A 20,228-nucleotide genomic window follows, 5' to 3' on the forward strand; every position below is an offset into this window, starting at 1 on the left:
TTACCCCTACCTACAGTATACTGCTGTTACTGTCTATTATCTATCCTTTACCCCAACTATAGTATACTGCTGCTACTGTCTATTATCTATCCTTTACCCCTACCTACAGTATACTGCTGTTACTGTCTATTATCTATCCTTTACCCCTACCTACAGTATACTGCTGTTACTGTCTACTATCTATCCTTTACCCCTACCTACAGTATACTGCTGTTACTGTCTATTATCTATCCTTTACCCCTACCTACAGTATACTGCTGTTACTGTCTATTATCTATCCTTTACCCCTACCTACAGTATACTGCTGTTACTGTCTATTATCTATCCTTTACCCCTACCTACAGTATACTGCTGTTACTGTCTATTATCTATCCTTTACCTCTACCTACAGTATACTGCTGTTACTGTCTATTATCTATCCTTTACCCCTACCTACAGTATACTGCTGTTACTGTCTATTATCTATCCTTTACCTCTACCTACAGTATACTGCTGTTACTGTCTATTATCTATCCTTTACCCCTACCTACAGTATACTGCTGTTACTGTCTATTATCTATCCTTTACCCCTACCTACAGTATACTGCTGTTACTGTCTATTATCTATCCTTTACCTCTACCTACAGTATACTGCTGTTACTGTCTATTATCTATCCTTTACCCCTACCTACAGTATACTGCTGTTACTGTCTATTATCTATCCTTTACTATCCCTACCTACAGTATACTGTCTGTTACTGTCTATTATCTATCCTTTACCCTACCTACAGTATACTGCTGTTACTGTCTATTATCTATCCTTTACCCTACCTACAGTATACTGCTGTTACTGTCTATTATCTATCCTTTACCTCTACCTACAGTATACTGCTGTTACTGTCTATTATCTATCCTTTACCCCTACCTACAGTATACTGCTGTTACTGTCTATTATCTATCCTTTACCCCTACCTACAGTATACTGCTGTTACTGTCTATTATCTATCCTTTACCCCTACCTACAGTATACTGCTGTTACTGTCTATTATCCTTTACCCCTACCTACAGTATACTGCTGTTACTGTCTATTATCTATCCTTTACCCCTACCTACAGTATACTGCTGCTACTGTCTATTATCTATCCTTTACCCCTACCTACAGTATACTGCTGTTACTGTCTATTATCTATCCTTTACCCCTACCTACAGTATACTGCTGCTACTGTCTATTATCTATCCTTTACCCCTACCTACAGTATACTGCTGTTACTGTCTATTATCTATCCTTTACCCCTACCTACAGTATACTGCTGTTACTGTCTATTATCTATCCTTTACCCCTACCTACAGTATACTGCTGTTACTGTCTATTATCTATCCTTTACCCCTACCTACAGTATACTGCTGCTACTGTCTATTATCTATCCTTTACCCCTACCTACAGTATACTGCTGTTACTGTCTATTATCTATCATTTACCCCTACCTACAGTATACTACTGTTACTGTCTATTATCTATCCTTTACCCCTACCTACAGTATACTGCTGTTACTGTCTATTATCTATCATTTACCCCTACCTACAGTATACTGCTGCTACTGTCTATTATCTATCCTTTACCCCTACCTACAGTATACTGCTGTTACTGTCTATTATCTATCCTTTACCCCTACCTACAGTATACTGCTGTTACTGTCTATTATCTATCCTTTACCCCTACCTACAGTATACTGATGTTACTGACTATTATCTATCCTTTACCCCTACCTACAGTATACTGCTGTTACTGTCTATTATCTATCCTTTACCCCTACCTACAGTATACTGCTGTTACTGTCTATTATCTATCCTTTACCCCTACCTACAGTATACTGCTGCTACTGTCTATTATCTATCCTTTACCCCTACCTACAGTATACTGCTGTTACTGACTATTATCTATCCTTTACCCCCTGCCTACAGTATACTGCTGTTACTGTCTATTATCTATCCTGTTGTCTAGTCACTCTATCCCTACCTACAGTATACTGCTGCTACTGTTTATTATCTATCCTGTTGTCTAGTCACTCTATCCCTACCTACAGTATACTACTGTTACGGTCTATTATATATCCTGTTGTCTAGTCACTCTATCCCTACCTACAGTATACTGCTGTTACTGTCTATTATCTATCCTTTACCCCTACCTACAGTATACTGCTGTTACTGTCTATTATCTATCCTTTACCCCTACCTACAGTATACTGCTGTCTATTATCTATCCTTTACCCCTACCTACAGTATACTGCTGCTACTGTCTATTATCTATCCTTTACCCCTACCTACAGTATACTGCTGTTACTGTCTATTATCTATCCTTTACCCCTACCTACAGTATACTACTGTTACGGTCTATTATCTATCCTGTTGTCTAGTCACTCTATCCCTACCTACAGTATACTGCTGCTACTGTTTATTATCTATCCTGTTGTCTAGTCACTCTATGCCTACCTACAGTATACTGCTGCTACTGTTTATTATCTATCCTGTTGTCTAGTCACTCTATGCCTCCCTACAGTATACTGCTGTTACTGTCTATTATCTATCCTTTACCCCTACCTACAGTATACTGCTGTTACTGTCTATTATCTATCCTTTACCCCTACCTACAGTATACTACTGTTACGGTCTATTATCTATCCTGTTGTCTAGTCACTCTATGCCTACCTACAGTATACTGCTGTTACTGTCTATTATCTATCCTGTTGTCTAGTCACTCTTCTATCCCTACCTACAGTATACTGCTGCTACTGTTTATTATCTATCCTGTTGTCTAGTCACTCTATCCCTACCTACAGTATACTACTGTTACGGTCTATTATATATCCTGTTGTCTAGTCACTCTATCCCTACCTACAGTATACTGCTGTTACTGTCTATTATCTATCCTGTTGTCTAGTCACTCTATGCCTACCTACAGTATACTACTGTTACGGTCTATTATCTATCCTGTTGTCTAGTCACTCTATGCCTACCTACAGTATACTGCTGTTACTGTCTATTATCTATCCTGTTGTCTAGTCACTCTATGCCTACCTACAGTATACTACTGTTACGGTCTATTATCTATCCTGTTGTCTAGTCACTCTATCCCTACCTACAGTATACTGCTGCTACTGTTTATTATCTATCCTGTTGTCCTAGTATACTCTACTGCCTCTATCCTTTACCTACCTACAGTATACTGCTGCTACTGTTTATTATCTATCCTGTTGTCTAGTCACTCTATGCCTACCTACAGTATACTGCTGCTACTGTTTATTATCTATCCTGTTGTCTAGTCACTCTATCCCTACCTACAGTATACTGCTGTTACTGTCTATTATCTATCCTTTACCCCTACCTACAGTATACTGCTGTTACTGTCTATTATCTATCCTTTACCCCTACCTACAGTATACTGCTGTTACTGTCTATCTATCCTTTACCCCTACCTACAGTATACTGCTGTTACTGTCTATTATCTATCCTTTACCCCTACCTACAGTATACTGCTGTTACTGTCTATTATCTATCCTTTACCCCTACCTACAGTATACTGCTGTTACTGTCTATTATCTATCCTTTACCCCTACCTACAGTATACTGCTGTTACTGTCTATTATCTATCCTTTACCCCTACCTACAGTATACTGCTGTTACTGTCTATTATCTATCCTTTACCCCTACCTACAGTATACTGATGTTACTGACTATTATCTATCCTTTACCCCTACCTACAGTATACTGCTGTTACTGTCTATTATCTATCCTTTACCCCTACCTACAGTATACTGCTGTTACTGTCTATTATCTATCCTTTACCCCTACCTACAGTATACTGCTGCTACTGTCTATTATCTATCCTTTACCCCTACCTACAGTATACTGCTGTTACTGACTATTATCTATCCTTTACCCCCTGCCTACAGTATACTGCTGTTACTGTCTATTATCTATCCTGTTGTCTAGTCACTCTATCCCTACAGTATACTGCTGTTACTGTTTATTATCTATCCTGTTGTCTAGTCACTCTATCCAGTATACTACCTACTGTATATCTATCTGTTACGGTCTATTATATATCCTGTTGTCTAGTCACTCTATCCCTACCTACAGTATACTGCTGTTACTGTCTATTATCTATCCTTTACCCCTACCTACAGTATACTGCTGTTACTGTCTATTATCTATCCTTTACCCCTACCTACAGTATACTGCTGTCTATTATCTATCCTTTACCCCTACCTACAGTATACTGCTGCTACTGTCTATTATCTATCCTTTACCCCTACCTACAGTATACTGCTGTTACTGTCTATTATCTATCCTTTACCCCTACCTACAGTATACTACTGTTACGGTCTATTATCTATCCTGTTGTCTAGTCACTCTATCCCTACCTACAGTATACTGCTGCTACTGTTTATTATCTATCCTGTTGTCTAGTCACTCTATGCCTACCTACAGTATACTGCTGCTACTGTTTATTATCTATCCTGTTGTCTAGTCACTTCCTATGCCTCCTACAGTATACTGCTGTTACTGTCTATTATCTATCCTTTACCCCTACCTACAGTATACTGCTGTTACTGTCTATTATCTATCCTTTACCCCTACCTACAGTATACTACTGTTACGGTCTATTATCTATCCTGTTGTCTAGTCACTCTATGCCTACCTACAGTATACTGCTGTTACTGTCTATTATCTATCCTGTTGTCTAGTCACTCTTCTATCCCTACCTACAGTATACTGCTGCTACTGTTTATTATCTATCCTGTTGTCTAGTCACTCTATCCCTACCTACAGTATACTACTGTTACGGTCTATTATATATCCTGTTGTCTAGTCACTCTATCCCTACCTACAGTATACTGCTGTTACTGTCTATTATCTATCCTGTTGTCTAGTCACTCTATGCCTACCTACAGTATACTACTGTTACGGTCTATTATCTATCCTGTTGTCTAGTCACTCTATGCCTACCTACAGTATACTGCTGTTACTGTCTATTATCTATCCTGTTGTCTAGTCACTCTATGCCTACCTACAGTATACTACTGTTACGGTCTATTATCTATCCTGTTGTCTAGTCACTCTATCCCTACCTACAGTATACTGCTGCTACTGTTTATTATCTATCCTGTTGTCTAGTCACTCTATGCCTACCTACAGTATACTGCTGCTACTGTTTATTATCTATCCTGTTGTCTAGTCACTCTATGCCTACCTACAGTATACTGCTGCTACTGTTTATTATCTATCCTGTTGTCTAGTCACTCTATCCCTACCTACAGTATACTGCTGTTACTGTCTATTATCTATCCTTTACCCCTACCTACAGTATACTGCTGTTACTGTCTATTATCTATCCTTTACCCCTACCTACAGTATACTGCTGTTACTGTCTATCTATCCTTTACCCCTACCTACAGTATACTGCTGTCTATTATCTATCCTTTACCCCTACCTACAGTATACTGCTGTTACTGTCTATTATCTATCCTTTACCCCTACCTACAGTATACTGCTGCTACTGTCTATTATCTATCCTTTACCCCTACCTATAGTATACTGCTGTTACTGTCTATTATCTATCCTTTACCCCTACCTACAGTATACTGCTGTTACTGTCTATTATCTATCCTTTACCCCTACCTACAGTATACTGCTGTTACTGTCTATTATCTATCCTTTACCCCTACCTACAGTATACTGCTGTTACTGTCTATTATCTATCCTTTACCCCTCTACCTACAGTATAAGGTGAATGCACCAATTTGTAAGTCGCTCTGGTTAAGAGCGTCTGCTAAATGACTTAAATGTATATGTAAATGTACTGCTGTTACTGTCTATTATCTATCCTTTACCCCTACCTACAGTATACTGCTGTTACTGTCTATTATCTATCCTGTTGTCTAGTCACTCTATCCCTACCTACAGTATACTGCTGTTACTGTCTATTATCTATCCTTTACCCCTACCTACAGTATACTGCTGTTACTCTCTATTATCTAACCTTTACCCCTACCCACAGTATACTGCTGTTACTGTCTATTATCTATCCTTTACCCCTACCTACAGTATACTGCTGTTACTGTCTATTATCTATCCTTTACCCCTACCTACAGTATACTGCTGTTACTGTCTATTATCTATCCTTTACCCCTACCTACAGTATACTACTGTTACTGTCTATTATCTATCCTTTACCCCTACCTACAGTATACTGCTGTTACTGTCTATTATCTATCCTTTACCCCTACCTACAGTATACTACTGTTACTGTCTATTATCTATCCTTTACCCCTCTACCTACAGTATAAGGTGAATGCACCAATTTGTAAGTCGCTCTGGTTAAGAGCGTCTGCTAAATGACTTAAATGTATATGTAAATGTACTGCTGTTACTGTCTATTATCTATCCTTTACCCCTACCTACAGTATACTGCTGTTACTGTCTATTATCTATCCTTTACCCCTACCTACAGTATACTGCTGTTACTGTCTATTATCTATCCTTTACCCCTACCTACAGTATACTGCTGTTACTGTCTATTATCTATCCTGTTGTCTAGTCACTCTATCCCTACCTACAGTATACTGCTGTTACTGTCTATTATCTATCCTGTTGTCTAGTCACTCTATCCCTACCTACAGTATACTGCTGCTACTGTCTATTATCTATCCTGTTGTCTAGTCACTCTATCCCTCCCTACAGTATACTGCTGTTACTGTCTATTATCTATCCTTTACCCCTACCTACAGTATACTGCTGTTACTGTCTATTATCTATCCTTTACCCCTACCTACAGTATACTGCTGTTACTGTCTATTATCTATCCTTTACCCCTACCTACAGTATACAGCTGTTACTGTCTATTATCTATCCTGTTGTCTAGTCACTCTATCCCTACCTACAGTATACTGCTGTTACTGTCTATTATCTATCCTGTTGTCTAGTCACTCTATCCCTACCTACAGTATACTGCTGCTACTGTCTATTATCTATCCTGTTGTCTAGTCACTCTATCCCTCCCTACAGTATACTGCTGTTACTGTCTATTATCTATCCTTTACCCCTACCTACAGTATACTGCTGTTACTGTCTATTATCTATCCTTTACCCCTACCTACAGTATACTGCTGTTACTGTCTATTATCTATCCTTTACCCCTACCTACAGTATACTGCTGTTACTGTCTATTATCTATCCTTTACCCCTACCTACAGTATACTGCTGTTACTGTCTATTATCTATCCTTTACCCCTACCTACAGTATACTGCTGTTACTGTCTATTATCTATCCTTTACCCCTACCTACAGTATACTGCTGTTACTGTCTATTATCTATCCTTTACCCCTACCTACAGTATACTGCTGTTACTGTCTATTATCTATCATTTACCCCTACCTACAGTATACTGCTGTTACTGTCTATTATCTATCATTTACCCCTACCTACAGTATACTGCTGTTACTGTCTATTACCTATCCTTTACCCCTACCTACAGTATACTGCTGTTACTGTCTATTATCTATCCTTTACCCCTACCTACAGTATACTGCTGTTACTGTCTATTATCTATCCTTTACCCCTACCTACAGTATACTGATGTTACTGTCTATTATCTATCCTTTACCCCTACCTACAGTATACTGCTGTTACTGTCTATTATCTATCCTTTACCCCTACCTACAGTATACTGCTGTTACTGTCTATCTATCCTTTACCCCTACCTACAGTATACTGCTGTTACTGTCTATTATCTATCCTTTACCCCTACCTACAGTATACTGCTGTTACTGTCTATCCTTTAACCCTACCTACAGTATACTGCTGTTACTGTCTATTATCTATCATTTACCCCTACCTACAGTATACTGCTGTTACTGTCTATTATCTATCCTTTACCCCTACCTACAGTATACTGCTGTTACTGTCTATTATCTATCCTTTACCCCTACCTACAGTATACTGCTGTTACTGTCTATTATCTATCCTTTACCCCTACCTACAGTATACTGCTGTTACTGTCTATTATCTATCCTTTACCCCTACCTACAGTATACTGCTGTTACTGTCTATTATCTATCCTTTACCCCTACCTACAGTATACTGCTGTTACTGTCTATTATCTATCCTTTACCCCTACCTACAGTATACTGCTGTTACTGTCTATTATCTATCCTTTACCCCTACCTACAGTATACTGATGTTACTGTCTATTATCTATCCTTTACCCCTACCTACAGTATACTGCTGTTACTGTCTATTATCTATCCTTTACCCCTACCTACAGTATACTGCTGTTACTGTCTATCTATCTTTACCCCTACCTACAGTATACTGCTGTTACTGTCTATTATCTATCCTTTACCCCTACCTACAGTATACTGCTGTTACTGTCTATTATCTATCCTTTAACCCTACCTACAGTATACTGCTGTTACTGTCTATTATCTATCCTTTACCCCTACCTACAGTATACTGCTGTTACTGTCTATTATCTATCCTGTTGTCTAGTCACTCTATCCCTACCTACAGTATACTGCTGTTACTGTCTATTATCTATCCTTTAGTCCCTACCTACAGTATACTGCTGTTACTGTCTATTATCTATCCTGTTGTCTAGTCACTTTATCCCTCCTACAGTATACTGCTGTTACTGTCTATTATCTATCCTTTACCCCTACCTACAGTATACTGCTGTTACTGTCTATTATCTATCCTTTACCCCTACCTACAGTATACTGCTGTTACTGTCTATTATCTATCCTTTACCCCTACCTACAGTATACTGCTGTTACTGTCTATTATCTATCCTTTACCCCTACCTACAGTATACTGCTGTTACTGTCTATTATCTATCCTTTACCCCTACCTACAGTATACTGCTGTTACTGTCTATTATCTATCCTTTACCCCTACCTACAGTATACTGCTGTTACTGTCTATTATCTATCCTTTACCCTACCTACAGTATACTGCTGTTACTGTCTATTATCTATCCTTTACCCCTACCTACAGTATACTGCTGTTACTGTCTATTATCTATCATTTACTCCCTACCTACAGTATACTGCTGTTACTGTCTATTATCTATCCTTTACCCCTACCTACAGTATACTGCTGTTACTGTCTATTATCTATCCTTTACCCCTACCTACAGTATACTGCTGTTACTGTCTATTATCTATCCTTTACCCCTACCTACAGTATACTGATGTTACTGTCTATTATCTATCCTTTACCCCTACCTACAGTATACTGCTGTTACTGTCTATTATCTATCCTTTACCCCTACCTACAGTATACTGCTGTTACTGTCTATCCTTTACCCCTACCTACAGTATACTGCTGTTACTGTCTATTATCTATCCTTTACCCCTACCTACAGTATACTGCTGTTACTGTCTATCTATCCTTTAACCCTACCTACAGTATACTGCTGTTACTGTCTATTATCTATCCTTTACCCCTACCTACAGTATACTGCTGTTACTGTCTATTATCTATCCTTTACCCCTACCTACAGTATACTGCTGTTACTGTCTATTATCTATCCTTTACCCCTACCTACAGTATACTGCTGTTACTGTCTATTATCTATCCTTTACCCTACCTACAGTATACTGCTGTTACTGTCTATTATCTATCCTTTACTCCCTACCTACAGTATACTGCTGTTACTGTCTATTATCTATCCTTTACCCCTACCTACAGTATACTGCTGTTACTGTCTATTATCTATCCTTTACCCCTACCTACAGTATACTGCTGTTACTGTCTATTATCTATCCTTTACCCCTACCTACAGTATACTGATGTTACTGTCTATTATCTATCCTTTACCCCTACCTACAGTATACTGCTGTTACTGTCTATTATCTATCCTTTACCCTACCTACAGTATACTGCTGTTCTATTATCTATCCTTTACCCCTACCTACAGTATACTGCTGTTACTGTCTATTATCTATCCTTTACTGTCCTACCTACAGTATACTGCTGTTACTGTCTATCCTTTAACCCTACCTACAGTATACTACTGTTACTGTCTATTATCTATCATTTACCCTACCTACAGTATACTGCTGTTACTGTCTATTATCTATCCTTTACCCCTACCTACAGTATACTGCTGTTACTGTCTATTATCTATCCTTTACCCCTACCTACAGTATACTGCTGTTACTGTCTATTATCTATCCTTTACCCCTACCTACAGTATACTGCTGTTACTGTCTATTATCTATCCTTTACCCTACCTACAGTATACTGCTGTTACTGTCTATTATCTATCCTTTACCCCTACCTACAGTATACTGCTGTTACTGTCTATTATCTATCCTTTACCCCTACCTACAGTATACTGCTGTTACTGTCTATTATCTATCCTTTACCCCTACCTACAGTATACTGCTGTTACTGTCTATTATCTATCCTTTACCCCTACCTACAGTATACTGCTGTTACTGTCTATTATCTATCCTTTACCCCTACCTACAGTATACTGCTGTTACTGTCTATTATCTATCCTTTACCCCTACCTACAGTATACTGATGCTACTGTCTATTATCTATCCTTTACCCCTACCTACAGTATACTGCTGTTACTGTCTATTATCTATCCTTTACCCCTACCTACAGTATACTGCTGTTACTGTCTACTATCTATCCTTTACCCCTACCTACAGTATACTGCTGTTACTGTCTATTATCTATCCTTTACCCCTACCTACAGTATACTGCTGTTACTGTCTACTATCTATCCTTTACCCCTACCTACAGTATACTGCTGTTACTGTCTATTATCTATCCTTTACCCCTACCTACAGTATACTGCTGTTACTGTCTATTATCTATCCTTTACCCCTACCTACAGTATACTGCTGTTACTGTCTATTATCTATCCTTTACCCCTACCTACAGTATACTGCTGTTACTGTCTATTATCTATCCTTTACCCCTACCTACAGTATACTGCTGTTACAGTCTATTATCTATCCTGTTGTCTAGTCACTCTATCCCTACCTACAGTATACTGCTGCTACTGTTTATTATCTATCCTGTTGTCTAGTCACTCTATCCCTACCTACAGTATACTGCTGCTACTGTTTATTATCTATCCTGTTGTCTAGTCACTCTATCCCTACCTACAGTATACTGCTGCTACTGTTTATTATCTATCCTGTTGTCTAGTCACTCTATCCTACCTACAGTATACTGCTGTTACTGTTTATTATCTATCCTGTTGTCTAGTCACTCTATCCCTACCTACAGTATACTGCTGCTACTGTTTATTATCTATCCTGTTGTCTAGTCACTCCTATCCCTACCTACAGTATACTGCTGCTACTGTTTATTATCTATCCTGTTGTCTAGTCACTCTATCCCTACCTACAGTATACTGCTGCTACTGTTTATTATCTATCCTGTTGTCTAGTCACTCTATCCCTACCTACAGTATACTGCTGTTACTGTCTATTATCTATCCTGTTGTCTAGTCACTCTATCCTACCTACAGTATACTGCTGCTACTGTTTATTATCTATCCTGTTGTCTAGTCACTCTATCCCTACCTACAGTATACTGCTGCTACTGTTTATTATCTATCCTGTTGTCTAGTCACTATCTATCCCTACCTACAGTATACTGCTGTTACTGTTTATTATCTATCCTGTTGTCTAGTCACTCTATCCCTACCTACAGTATACTGCTGTTACTGTTTATTATCTATCCTGTTGTCTAGTCACTCTATCCCTACCTACAGTATACTGCTGCTACTGTTTATTATCTATCCTGTTGTCTAGTCACTCTATCCCTACCTACAGTATACTGCTGCTACTGTTTATTATCTATCCTGTTGTCTAGTCACTCTATCCCTACCTACAGTATACTGCTGCTACTGTTTATTATCTATCCTGTTGTCTAGTCACTCTATCCCTACCTACAGTATACTGCTGCTACTGTTTATTATCTATCCTGTTGTCTAGTCACTCTATCCCTGCCAATATATACATATCTACCTCAAATACCTCGATCCCCTTCACATCGACTCTGTTCTTTTATCCTGTGTATAAAGCATGTTATTACCTCATGTTATTACCTCATATCCCTACACATCGACTCTGTTCTTTTATCCTGTGTATAAAGCATGTTATTACCTCATGTTATTACCTCATATCCCTACACATCGACTCTGTTCTTTTATCCTGTGTATAAAGCATGTTATTACCTCATGTTATTACCTCATATCCCTACACATCGACTCTGTTCTTTTATCCTGTGTATAAAGCATGTTATTACCTCATGTTATTACCTCATATCCCTACACATCGACTCTGTTCTTTTATCCTGTGTATAAAGCATGTTATTACCTCATGTTATTACCTCATATCCCTACACATCGACTCTGTTCTTTTATCCTGTGTATAAAGCATGTTATTACCTCATGTTATTACCTCATATCCCTACACATTGACTCAGTACTGGTACTCCCTGTATATAACCATGTTATTACCTCATATCCCTTCACATCGACTCTGTTCTTTTATCCTGTGTATAAAGCATGTTATTACCTCATGTTATTACCTCATATCCCTACACATTGACTCAGTACTGGTACTCCCTGTATATAACCATGTTATTACCTCATATCCCTACACATCGACTCTGTTCTTTTGTGTATAAAGCCAACTTATTGTTTCTCATTGTGTATTTATTAATACTTTATAATTAAACTTTTCTATTATTTATCTATGTTCTCTCTCTCTGCATTGTTTAGATGTATTTGCACAGTTTCAGAATATGTAGAACATTCTGAGAACTTTACCAGAACAGTAAATGACCCAGTTTTGTCTCTCCCAGAGCTGACCAGATGTTGGGCCAGTACCTGGTGAGTGGTCGGGACCAGGGCCGGTTCCAGGGCTATCTGAAAAATACCACAGGGGCCAACGCCAAGCAACAAAGTGACGCCTACAATGGACTGAGAGACTGGACCGACAACAATATGTAGAGGAGAGCATTCACTCACTATCTCTGCTCCTTTCTGCTTTTCTTCTCCCTAACTGGGACTCTTCAGACCTACCTAGGTCAACTTTCATCTAAAGCACATCAGCTGATGGACGTAATGTATTGATAAGTAATATTGAGTAATAATAAAGTTGATAGTTGTTTATAAGACACTACACTTCCTTCTGTTCTTCTTGTCATGTTCTTCAACTGAGACCCTGGACCCTGTCCCCAGGTTAAAGTGATCGTTTTGGATGCATTCAGTTTTGGAATAAATCTGGAATTTACTTTTTGTTTTTGTTCTGCTGTATCCTTAACCTCTTGCTCCTAGCTGCCGTTTAACTAACCCAGCCGTTTAACCTCTTGCTCCTACCTGACACGCAGGCGTCCCATCTAGACATCTGGAAATGCAAATGCGCTACGCTAAATGCTAATAGTACTAGTTAAAACTCAAACGTTCATTAAAATAACAATGCAGGGTATTGAATTAAAGCTACACTCGTTGTGAATCCAGGCAACAAGTCAGATTTTTTAAATGCTTTTCGGCGAAAGCATGAGAAGCTATTATCTGATAGCATGCAACACCCCAAAAAGACCCGCAGGGGACGTAAACAAAATAATTAGCATAGTCGTCGCTACACAAACCGCACAAATAAAATATAAAACATTCATTACCTTTGACCATCTTAAGAGTCAACATATTGTTACTCCTTGTGGAGTAGCAGGATATTATCTTATTAACCTCAAGGTCCAATGAAGATTATTTATTTTTTCTTCTGTCAATAACAAATCATTTCTGGGTAACAATGAAGTACTTTACTGTGATTGTTTTCAACTCTCTATTACTGTATAATAACATTATTATTAGTCATTCATCTTCATCTCCATCTCCATCCTCATCATCTTCATCTCCATCTTCTTCTTTGTAAGAATGAAAATCCCTTTCATTTGCTAATTTTTCCTCACAAAAATCACCATATATCTTTGTTCCAATGAGTGTCAAGATGTATCGGTAAACTATCAATATTTTCTGAGAGTTGGCCAGTTGGACAGCTCTCTGTGGCATCTCAATGGGTTGATGGTGACTGTGTATGTGACTGGTTGACTCTTACAGCAAAAAACAAATGAGAAGTAGGCAATGGTCTGACAAACAAAAATAAATGGAATTCACATGAGCACCACAATGCCTTCTCCACCCATGCTCTACCAAGGTTTTCCAGCACCACAATGCCTTCTCCACCCATGCTCTACCAAGGTTTTCCAGCACCACAATGCCTACTCCACCCATGCTCTACCAAGGTTTTCCAGCACCACAATGCCTACTCCACCCATGCTCTACCAAGGTTATCCAGCACCACAATGCCTACTCCACCCATGCTCTACCAAGGTTATCCAGCACCACAATGCCTACTCCACCCATGCTCTACCAAGGTTATCCAGCACCACAATGCCTACTCCACCCATGCTCTACCAAGGTTTTCCAGCACCACAATGCCTACTCCACCCATGCTCTACCAAGGTTATCCAGCACCACAATGCCTACTCCACCCATGCTCTACCAAGGTTTTCCAGCACCACAATGCCTACTCCACCCATGCTCTACCAAGGTTATCCAGCACCACAATGCCTACTCCACCCATGCTCTACCAAGGTTTTCCAGCACCACAATGCCTACTCCACCCATGCTCTACCAAGGTTTTCCAGCACCACAATGCCTACTCCACCCATGCTCTACCAAGGTTATCCAGCACCACAATGCCTTCTCCACCCATGCTCTATCAAGGTTATCCAGCACCACAATGCCTACTCCACCCATGCTCTACCAAGGTTTTCCAGCACCACAATGCCTACTCCACCCATGCTCTACCAAGGTTTTCCAGCACCACAATGCCTTCTCCACCCATGCTCTACCAAGGTTATCCAGCACCACAATGCCTACTCCACCCATGCTCTACCAAGGTTATCCAGCACCACAATGCCTACTCCACCCATGCTCTACCAAGGTTTTCCAGCACCACAATGCCTACTCCACCCATGCTCTACCAAGGTTATCCAGCACCACAATGCCTTCTCCACCCATGCTCTACCAAGGTTATCCAGCACCACAATGCCTACTCCACCCATGCTCTACCAAGGTTTTCCAGCACCACAATGCCTTCTCCACCCATGCTCTACCAAGGTTATCCAGCACCACAATGCCTACTCCACCCATGCTCTACCAAGGTTTTCCAGCACCACAATGCCTACTCCACCCATGCTCTACCAAGGTTTTCCAGCACCACAATGCCTACTCCACCCATGCTCTACCAAGGTTTTCCAGCACCACAATGCCTACTCCACCCATGCTCTACCAAGGTTTTCCAGCACCACAATGCCTTCTCCACCCATGCTCTACCAAGGTTATCCAGCACCACAATGCCTACTCCACCCATGCTCTACCAAGGTTTTCCAGCACCACAATGCCTACTCCACCCATGCTCTACCAAGGTTATCCAGCACCACAATGCCTACTCCACCCATGCTCTACCAAGGTTATCCAGCACCACAATGCCTACTCCACCCATGCTCTACCAAGGTTTTCCAGCACCACAATGCCTACTCCACCCATGCTCTACCAAGGTTTTCCAGCACCACAATGCCTACTCCACCCATGCTCTACCAAGGTTTTCCAGCACCACAATGCCTACTCCACCCATGCTCTACCAAGGTTTTCCAGCACCACAATGCCTACTCCACCCATGCTCTACCAAGGTTATCCAGCACCACAATGCCTACTCCACCCATGCTCTACCAAGGTTATCCAGCACCACAATGCCTTCTCCACCCATGCTCTACCAAGGTTATCCAGCACCACAATGCCTACTCCACCCATGCTCTACCAAGGTTTTCCAGCACCACAATGCCTACTCCACCCATGCTCTACCAAGGTTATCCAGCACCACAATGCCTTCTCCACCCATGCTCTACCAAGGTTATCCAGCACCACAATGCCTACTCCACCCATGCTCTACCAAGGTTTTCCAGCACCACAATGCCTACTCCACCCATGCTCTACCAAGGTTTTCCAGCACCACAATGCCTACTTCACCCATGCTCTACCAAGGTTATCCAGCACCACAATGCCTACTTCACCCATGCTCTACCAAGGTTTTCCAGCACCACAATGCCTACTTCACCCATGCTCTACCAAGGTTATCCAGCACCACAATGCCTACTTCACCCATGCTCTACCAAGGTTATCCAGCACCACAATGCCTACTTCACCCATGCTCTACCAAGGTTATCCAGCACCACAATGCCTACTTCACCCATGCTCTACCAAGGTTATCCAGCACCACAATGCCTACTTCACCCATGCTCTACCAAGGTTTTCCAGCACCACAATGCCTACTCCACCCATGCTCTACCAAGGTTATCCAGCACCACAATGCCTACTCCACCCATGCTCTACCAAGGTTATCCAGCACCACAATGCCTACTTCACCCATGCTCTACCAAGGTTATCCAGCATCACAATGCCTTCTCCACCCATGCTCTACCAAGGTTATCCAGCACCACAATGCCTACTCCACCCATGCTCTACCCATGCAAGGTTTTCCAGCACCACAATGCCTACTCCACCCATGCTCTACCAAGGTTTTCCAGCACCACAATGCCTACTCCACCCATGCTCTACCAAGGTTTTCCAGCACCACAATGCCTACTCCACCCATGCTCTACCAAGGTTTTCCAGCACCACAATGCCTACTCCACCCATGCTCTACCAAGGTTATCCAGCACCACAATGCCTTCTCCACCCATGCTCTACCAAGGTTTTCCAGCACCACAATGCCTACTCCACCCATGCTCTACCAAGGTTTTCCAGCACCACAATGCCACCACTGCCTACTCCACCCATGCTCTACCAAGGTTTTCCAGCACCACAATGCCTACTCCACCCATGCTCTACCAAGGTTATCCAGCACCACAATGCCTTCTCCACCCATGCTCTACCAAGGTTATCCAGCACCACAATGCCTTCTCCACCCATGCTCTACCAAGGTTTTCCAGCACCACAATGCCTTCTCCACCCATGCTCTACCAAGGTTATCCAGCACCACAATGCCTTCTCCACCCATGCTCTACCAAGGTTGTCCAGCACCACACTGCCTACTCCACCCATGCTCTACCAAGGTTATCCAGCACCACAATGCCTACTCCATCCATGCTCTACCAAGGTTGTCCAGCACCACAATGCCTACTCCACCCATGCTCTACCAAGGTTTTCCAGCACCACACTGCCTACTCCACCCATGCTCTACCAAGGTTATCCAGCACCACAATGCCTACTCCATCCATGCTCTACCAAGGTTGTCCAGCACCACACTGCCTACTCCATCCATGCTCTACCAAAGTTATCCAGCACCACAATGCCTACTCCATCCATGCTCTACCAAGGTTATCCAGCACCACAATGCCTACTCCATCCATGCTCTACCAAGGTTATCCAGCACCACAATGCCTACTCCATCCATGCTCTACCAAGGTTGTCCAGCACCACAATGCCTACTCCATCCATGCTCTACCAAGGTTGTCCAGCACCACACTGCCTACTCCACCCATGGTCTACCAAGGTTATCCAGCACCACAATGCCTACTCCATCCATGCTCTACCAAGGTTATCCAGCACCACAATGCCTTCTCCACCCATGCTCTACCAAGGTTTTCCAGCACCACAATGCCTTCTCCACCCAAGCTCTACCAAGGTTATCCAGCACCACAATGCCTTCTCCACCCATGCTCTACCAAGGTTATCCAGCACCACAATTCCTTCTCTCCACCCATGCCCTACCAAGGTTTTCCAGCACCACAATGCCTTCTCCACCCATGCTCTACCAAGGTTTTCCAGCACCACAATGCCTTCTCCACCCATGCTCTACCAAGGTTGTCCAGCACCACAATGCCTACTCCACCCATGCTCTACCAAGGTTTTCCAGCACCACAATGCCTTCTCCACCCATGCTCTACCAAGGTTATCCAGCACCACAATGCCTACTCCACCCATGCTCTACCAAGGTTTTCCAGCACCACAATGCCTACTCCACCCATGCTCTACCAAGGTTTTCCAGCACCACAATGCCTACTCCACCCATGCTCTACCAAGGTTTTCCAGCACCACAATGCCTACTCCACCCATGCTCTACCAAGGTTTTCCAGCACCACAATGCCTACTCCACCCATGCTCTACCAAGGTTATCCAGCACCACAATGCCTTCTCCACCCATGCTCTACCAAGGTTATCCAGCACCACAATGCCTTCTCCACCCATGCTCTACCAAGGTTTTCCAGCACCACAATGCCTACTCCACCCATGCTCTACCAAGGTTTTCCAGCACCACAATGCCTACTCCACCCATGCTCTACCAAGGTTTTCCAGCACCACAATGCCTACTCCACCCATGCTCTACCAAGGTTATCCAGCACCACAATGCCTTCTCCACCCATGCTCTACCAAGGTTATCCAGCACCACAATGCCTTCTCCACCCATGCTCTACCAAGGTTTTCCAGCACCACAATGCCTTCTCCACCCATGCTCTACCAAGGTTATCCAGCACCACAATGCCTTCTCCACCCATGCTCTACCAAGGTTGTCCAGCACCACACTGCCTACTCCACCCATGCTCTACCAAGGTTATCCAGCACCACAATGCCTACTCCATCCATGCTCTACCAAGGTTGTCCAGCACCACAATGCCTACTCCACCCATGCTCTACCAAGGTTTTCCAGCACCACACTGCCTACTCCACCCATGCTCTACCAAGGTTATCCAGCACCACAATGCCTACTCCATCCATGCTCTACCAAGGTTGTCCAGCACCACACTGCCTACTCCATCCATGCTCTACCAAAGTTATCCAGCACCACAATGCCTACTCCATCCATGCTCTACCAAGGTTATCCAGCACCACAATGCCTACTCCATCCATGCTCTACCAAGGTTATCCAGCACCACAATGCCTACTCCATCCATGCTCTACCAAGGTTGTCCAGCACCACAATGCCTACTCCATCCATGCTCTACCAAGGTTGTCCAGCACCACACTGCCTACTCCACCCATGGTCTACCAAGGTTATCCAGCACCACAATGCCTACTCCATCCATGCTCTACCAAGGTTATCCAGCACCACAATGCCTTCTCCACCCATGCTCTACCAAGGTTTTCCAGCACCACAATGCCTTCTCCACCCATGCTCTACCAAGGTTATCCAGCACCACAATGCCTTCTCCACCCATGCTCTACCAAGGTTATCCAGCACCACAATGCCTTCTCCACCCAAGCCCTACCAAGGTTTTCCAGCACCACAATGCCTTCTCCACCCATGCTCTACCAAGGTTATCCAGCACCACAATGCCTTCTCCACCCATGCTCTACCAAGGTTGTCCAGCACCACACTGCCTACTCCACCCATGCTCTACCAAGGTTATCCAGCACCACAATGCCTACTCCATCCATGCTCTACCAAGGTTTTCCAGCACCACAATGCCTACTCCACCCATGCTCTACCAAGGTTTTCCAGCACCACAATGCCTACTCCACCCATGCTCTACCAAGGTTGTCCAGCACCACACTGCCTACTCCACCCATGCTCTACCAAGGTTATCCAGCACCACAATGCCTACTCCATCCATGCTCTACCAAGGTTTTCCAGCACCACAATGCCTACTCCACCCATGCTCTACCAAGGTTTTCCAGCACCACAATGCCTACTCCAACCATGCTCTACCAAGGTTATCCAGCACCACAATGCCTACTCCACCCATGCTCTACCAAGGTTTTCCAGCACCACAATGCCTACTCCAACCATGCTCTACCAAGGTTTTCCAGCACCATAATGCCTACTCCACCCATGCTCTACCAAGGTTATCCAGCACCACAATGCCTACTCCACCCATGCTCTACCAAGGTTTTCCAGCACCACAATGCCTACTCCACCCATGCTCTACCAAGGTTTTCCAGCACCACAATGCCTACTCCACCCATGCTCTACCAAGGTTTTCCAGCACACTGCTGTGACCTGCAACAGTAGCATACAAAGTAAAGTATTGGATTTTTCACACGACAGAGTCTTTATCCCATTCCACTGCCTTTTCAAGATGTTGTATTTGATGAAAGCAGGTTGTGTGTGTCTGAGCATTCTGTCACTCCATATGGACAGGACATACCCAG

At 42.4% G+C, this 20,228-nt stretch overlaps 2 protein-coding genes and 2 long non-coding RNA genes across 72 annotated transcripts in view; 2 read left to right on the forward strand and 2 right to left on the reverse strand.

Annotated features, from left to right (window-relative positions):
• The window catches only part of LOC127932982 (barrier-to-autointegration factor-like), a 28,208-nt gene extending 14,898 nt beyond the window's left edge, over positions 1 to 13,310 (forward strand). Inside the window, exon 3 of the mRNA XM_052529088.1 lies at positions 12,875 to 13,310. Within this exon, the coding sequence (XP_052385048.1) occupies positions 12,875 to 13,022 (148 nt within the window). The 3' untranslated portion in view covers positions 13,023 to 13,310. The remainder of the gene's footprint in view (positions 1 to 12,874) is intronic.
• LOC127932985 (uncharacterized) lies at positions 73 to 9,903 on the reverse strand. Of its 5 annotated transcripts, none has more exons than XR_008146665.1 (3): positions 9,816 to 9,903; positions 7,274 to 7,461; positions 73 to 620 (listed from the first exon to the last, which is right to left on the reverse strand). It is a non-coding gene; the product is annotated as an uncharacterized LOC127932985 (long non-coding RNA). The 5 variants fall into 5 exon arrangements; XR_008146664.1 differs by lacking the exon at positions 9,816 to 9,903 and adding an exon at positions 9,215 to 9,332; XR_008146663.1 differs by lacking the exon at positions 9,816 to 9,903 and adding an exon at positions 8,204 to 8,321.
• On the reverse strand, positions 11,778 to 12,868 carry LOC127932984 (uncharacterized). 16 transcript variants are annotated; one of them, XR_008146649.1, is made up of 4 exons: positions 12,599 to 12,689; positions 12,456 to 12,527; positions 12,314 to 12,397; positions 11,778 to 12,255 (listed from the first exon to the last, which is right to left on the reverse strand). It is a non-coding gene; the product is annotated as an uncharacterized LOC127932984 (long non-coding RNA). The 16 variants fall into 16 exon arrangements; XR_008146658.1 differs by lacking the exon at positions 12,456 to 12,527 and having other exon boundaries at positions 12,658 to 12,868; XR_008146653.1 differs by having other exon boundaries at positions 11,778 to 12,326; positions 12,385 to 12,468; positions 12,658 to 12,868.
• A 139-nt stretch (positions 13,311 to 13,449) lies between the features above and the next one.
• Positions 13,450 to 20,221, forward strand: LOC127932981 (uncharacterized). Of its 50 annotated transcripts, none has more exons than XM_052529046.1 (8): positions 13,450 to 14,229; positions 14,406 to 14,493; positions 14,538 to 14,757; positions 14,978 to 16,033; positions 16,611 to 16,874; positions 16,928 to 17,719; positions 17,986 to 19,745; positions 19,834 to 20,221. In XM_052529046.1, exons 2-8 carry the CDS (start codon positions 14,422 to 14,424, stop codon positions 20,086 to 20,088), a joined length of 4,419 nt encoding a protein of 1,472 aa, XP_052385006.1. In that variant the 5' UTR covers positions 13,450 to 14,229; positions 14,406 to 14,421; the 3' UTR covers positions 20,089 to 20,221. The 50 variants fall into 50 exon arrangements, with proteins under 50 accessions (XP_052385006.1, XP_052385025.1, XP_052384999.1 ...); XM_052529065.1 differs by lacking the exon at positions 14,538 to 14,757 and having other exon boundaries at positions 14,802 to 15,813; positions 15,858 to 16,033; XM_052529039.1 differs by lacking the exon at positions 13,450 to 14,229 and having other exon boundaries at positions 14,240 to 14,757; positions 14,934 to 16,033; positions 17,986 to 19,041; positions 19,130 to 19,305; positions 19,350 to 19,745.
• The last annotated feature ends 7 nt before the right edge of the window (positions 20,222 to 20,228 follow it).

The sequence above is a fragment of the Oncorhynchus keta genome, chromosome 11, assembly GCF_023373465.1.
Source record: "Oncorhynchus keta strain PuntledgeMale-10-30-2019 chromosome 11, Oket_V2, whole genome shotgun sequence".
Classification (NCBI taxonomy): Eukaryota; Metazoa; Chordata; class Actinopteri; order Salmoniformes; family Salmonidae; genus Oncorhynchus; species Oncorhynchus keta.

What these genes read in the sequence shown, in the direction of transcription:
- LOC127932981 (XM_052529039.1), top strand. Translation starts at nt 14,246, where the DNA reads ATGCCTTCTCCACCCATGCTCTACCAAGGTTTTCCAGCACCACAATGC. An exon ending in TCCACCCATGCTCTACCAAG is followed by an intron (nt 16,875 to 16,927) that starts GTTTTCCAGCAC and finishes TGCTCTACCAAG; the next exon opens with GTTTTCCAGCACCACAATGC. An exon ending in TCCACCCATGCTCTACCAAG is followed by an intron (nt 19,746 to 19,833) that starts GTTTTCCAGCAC and finishes TGCTCTACCAAG; the next exon opens with GTTTTCCAGCACCACAATGC.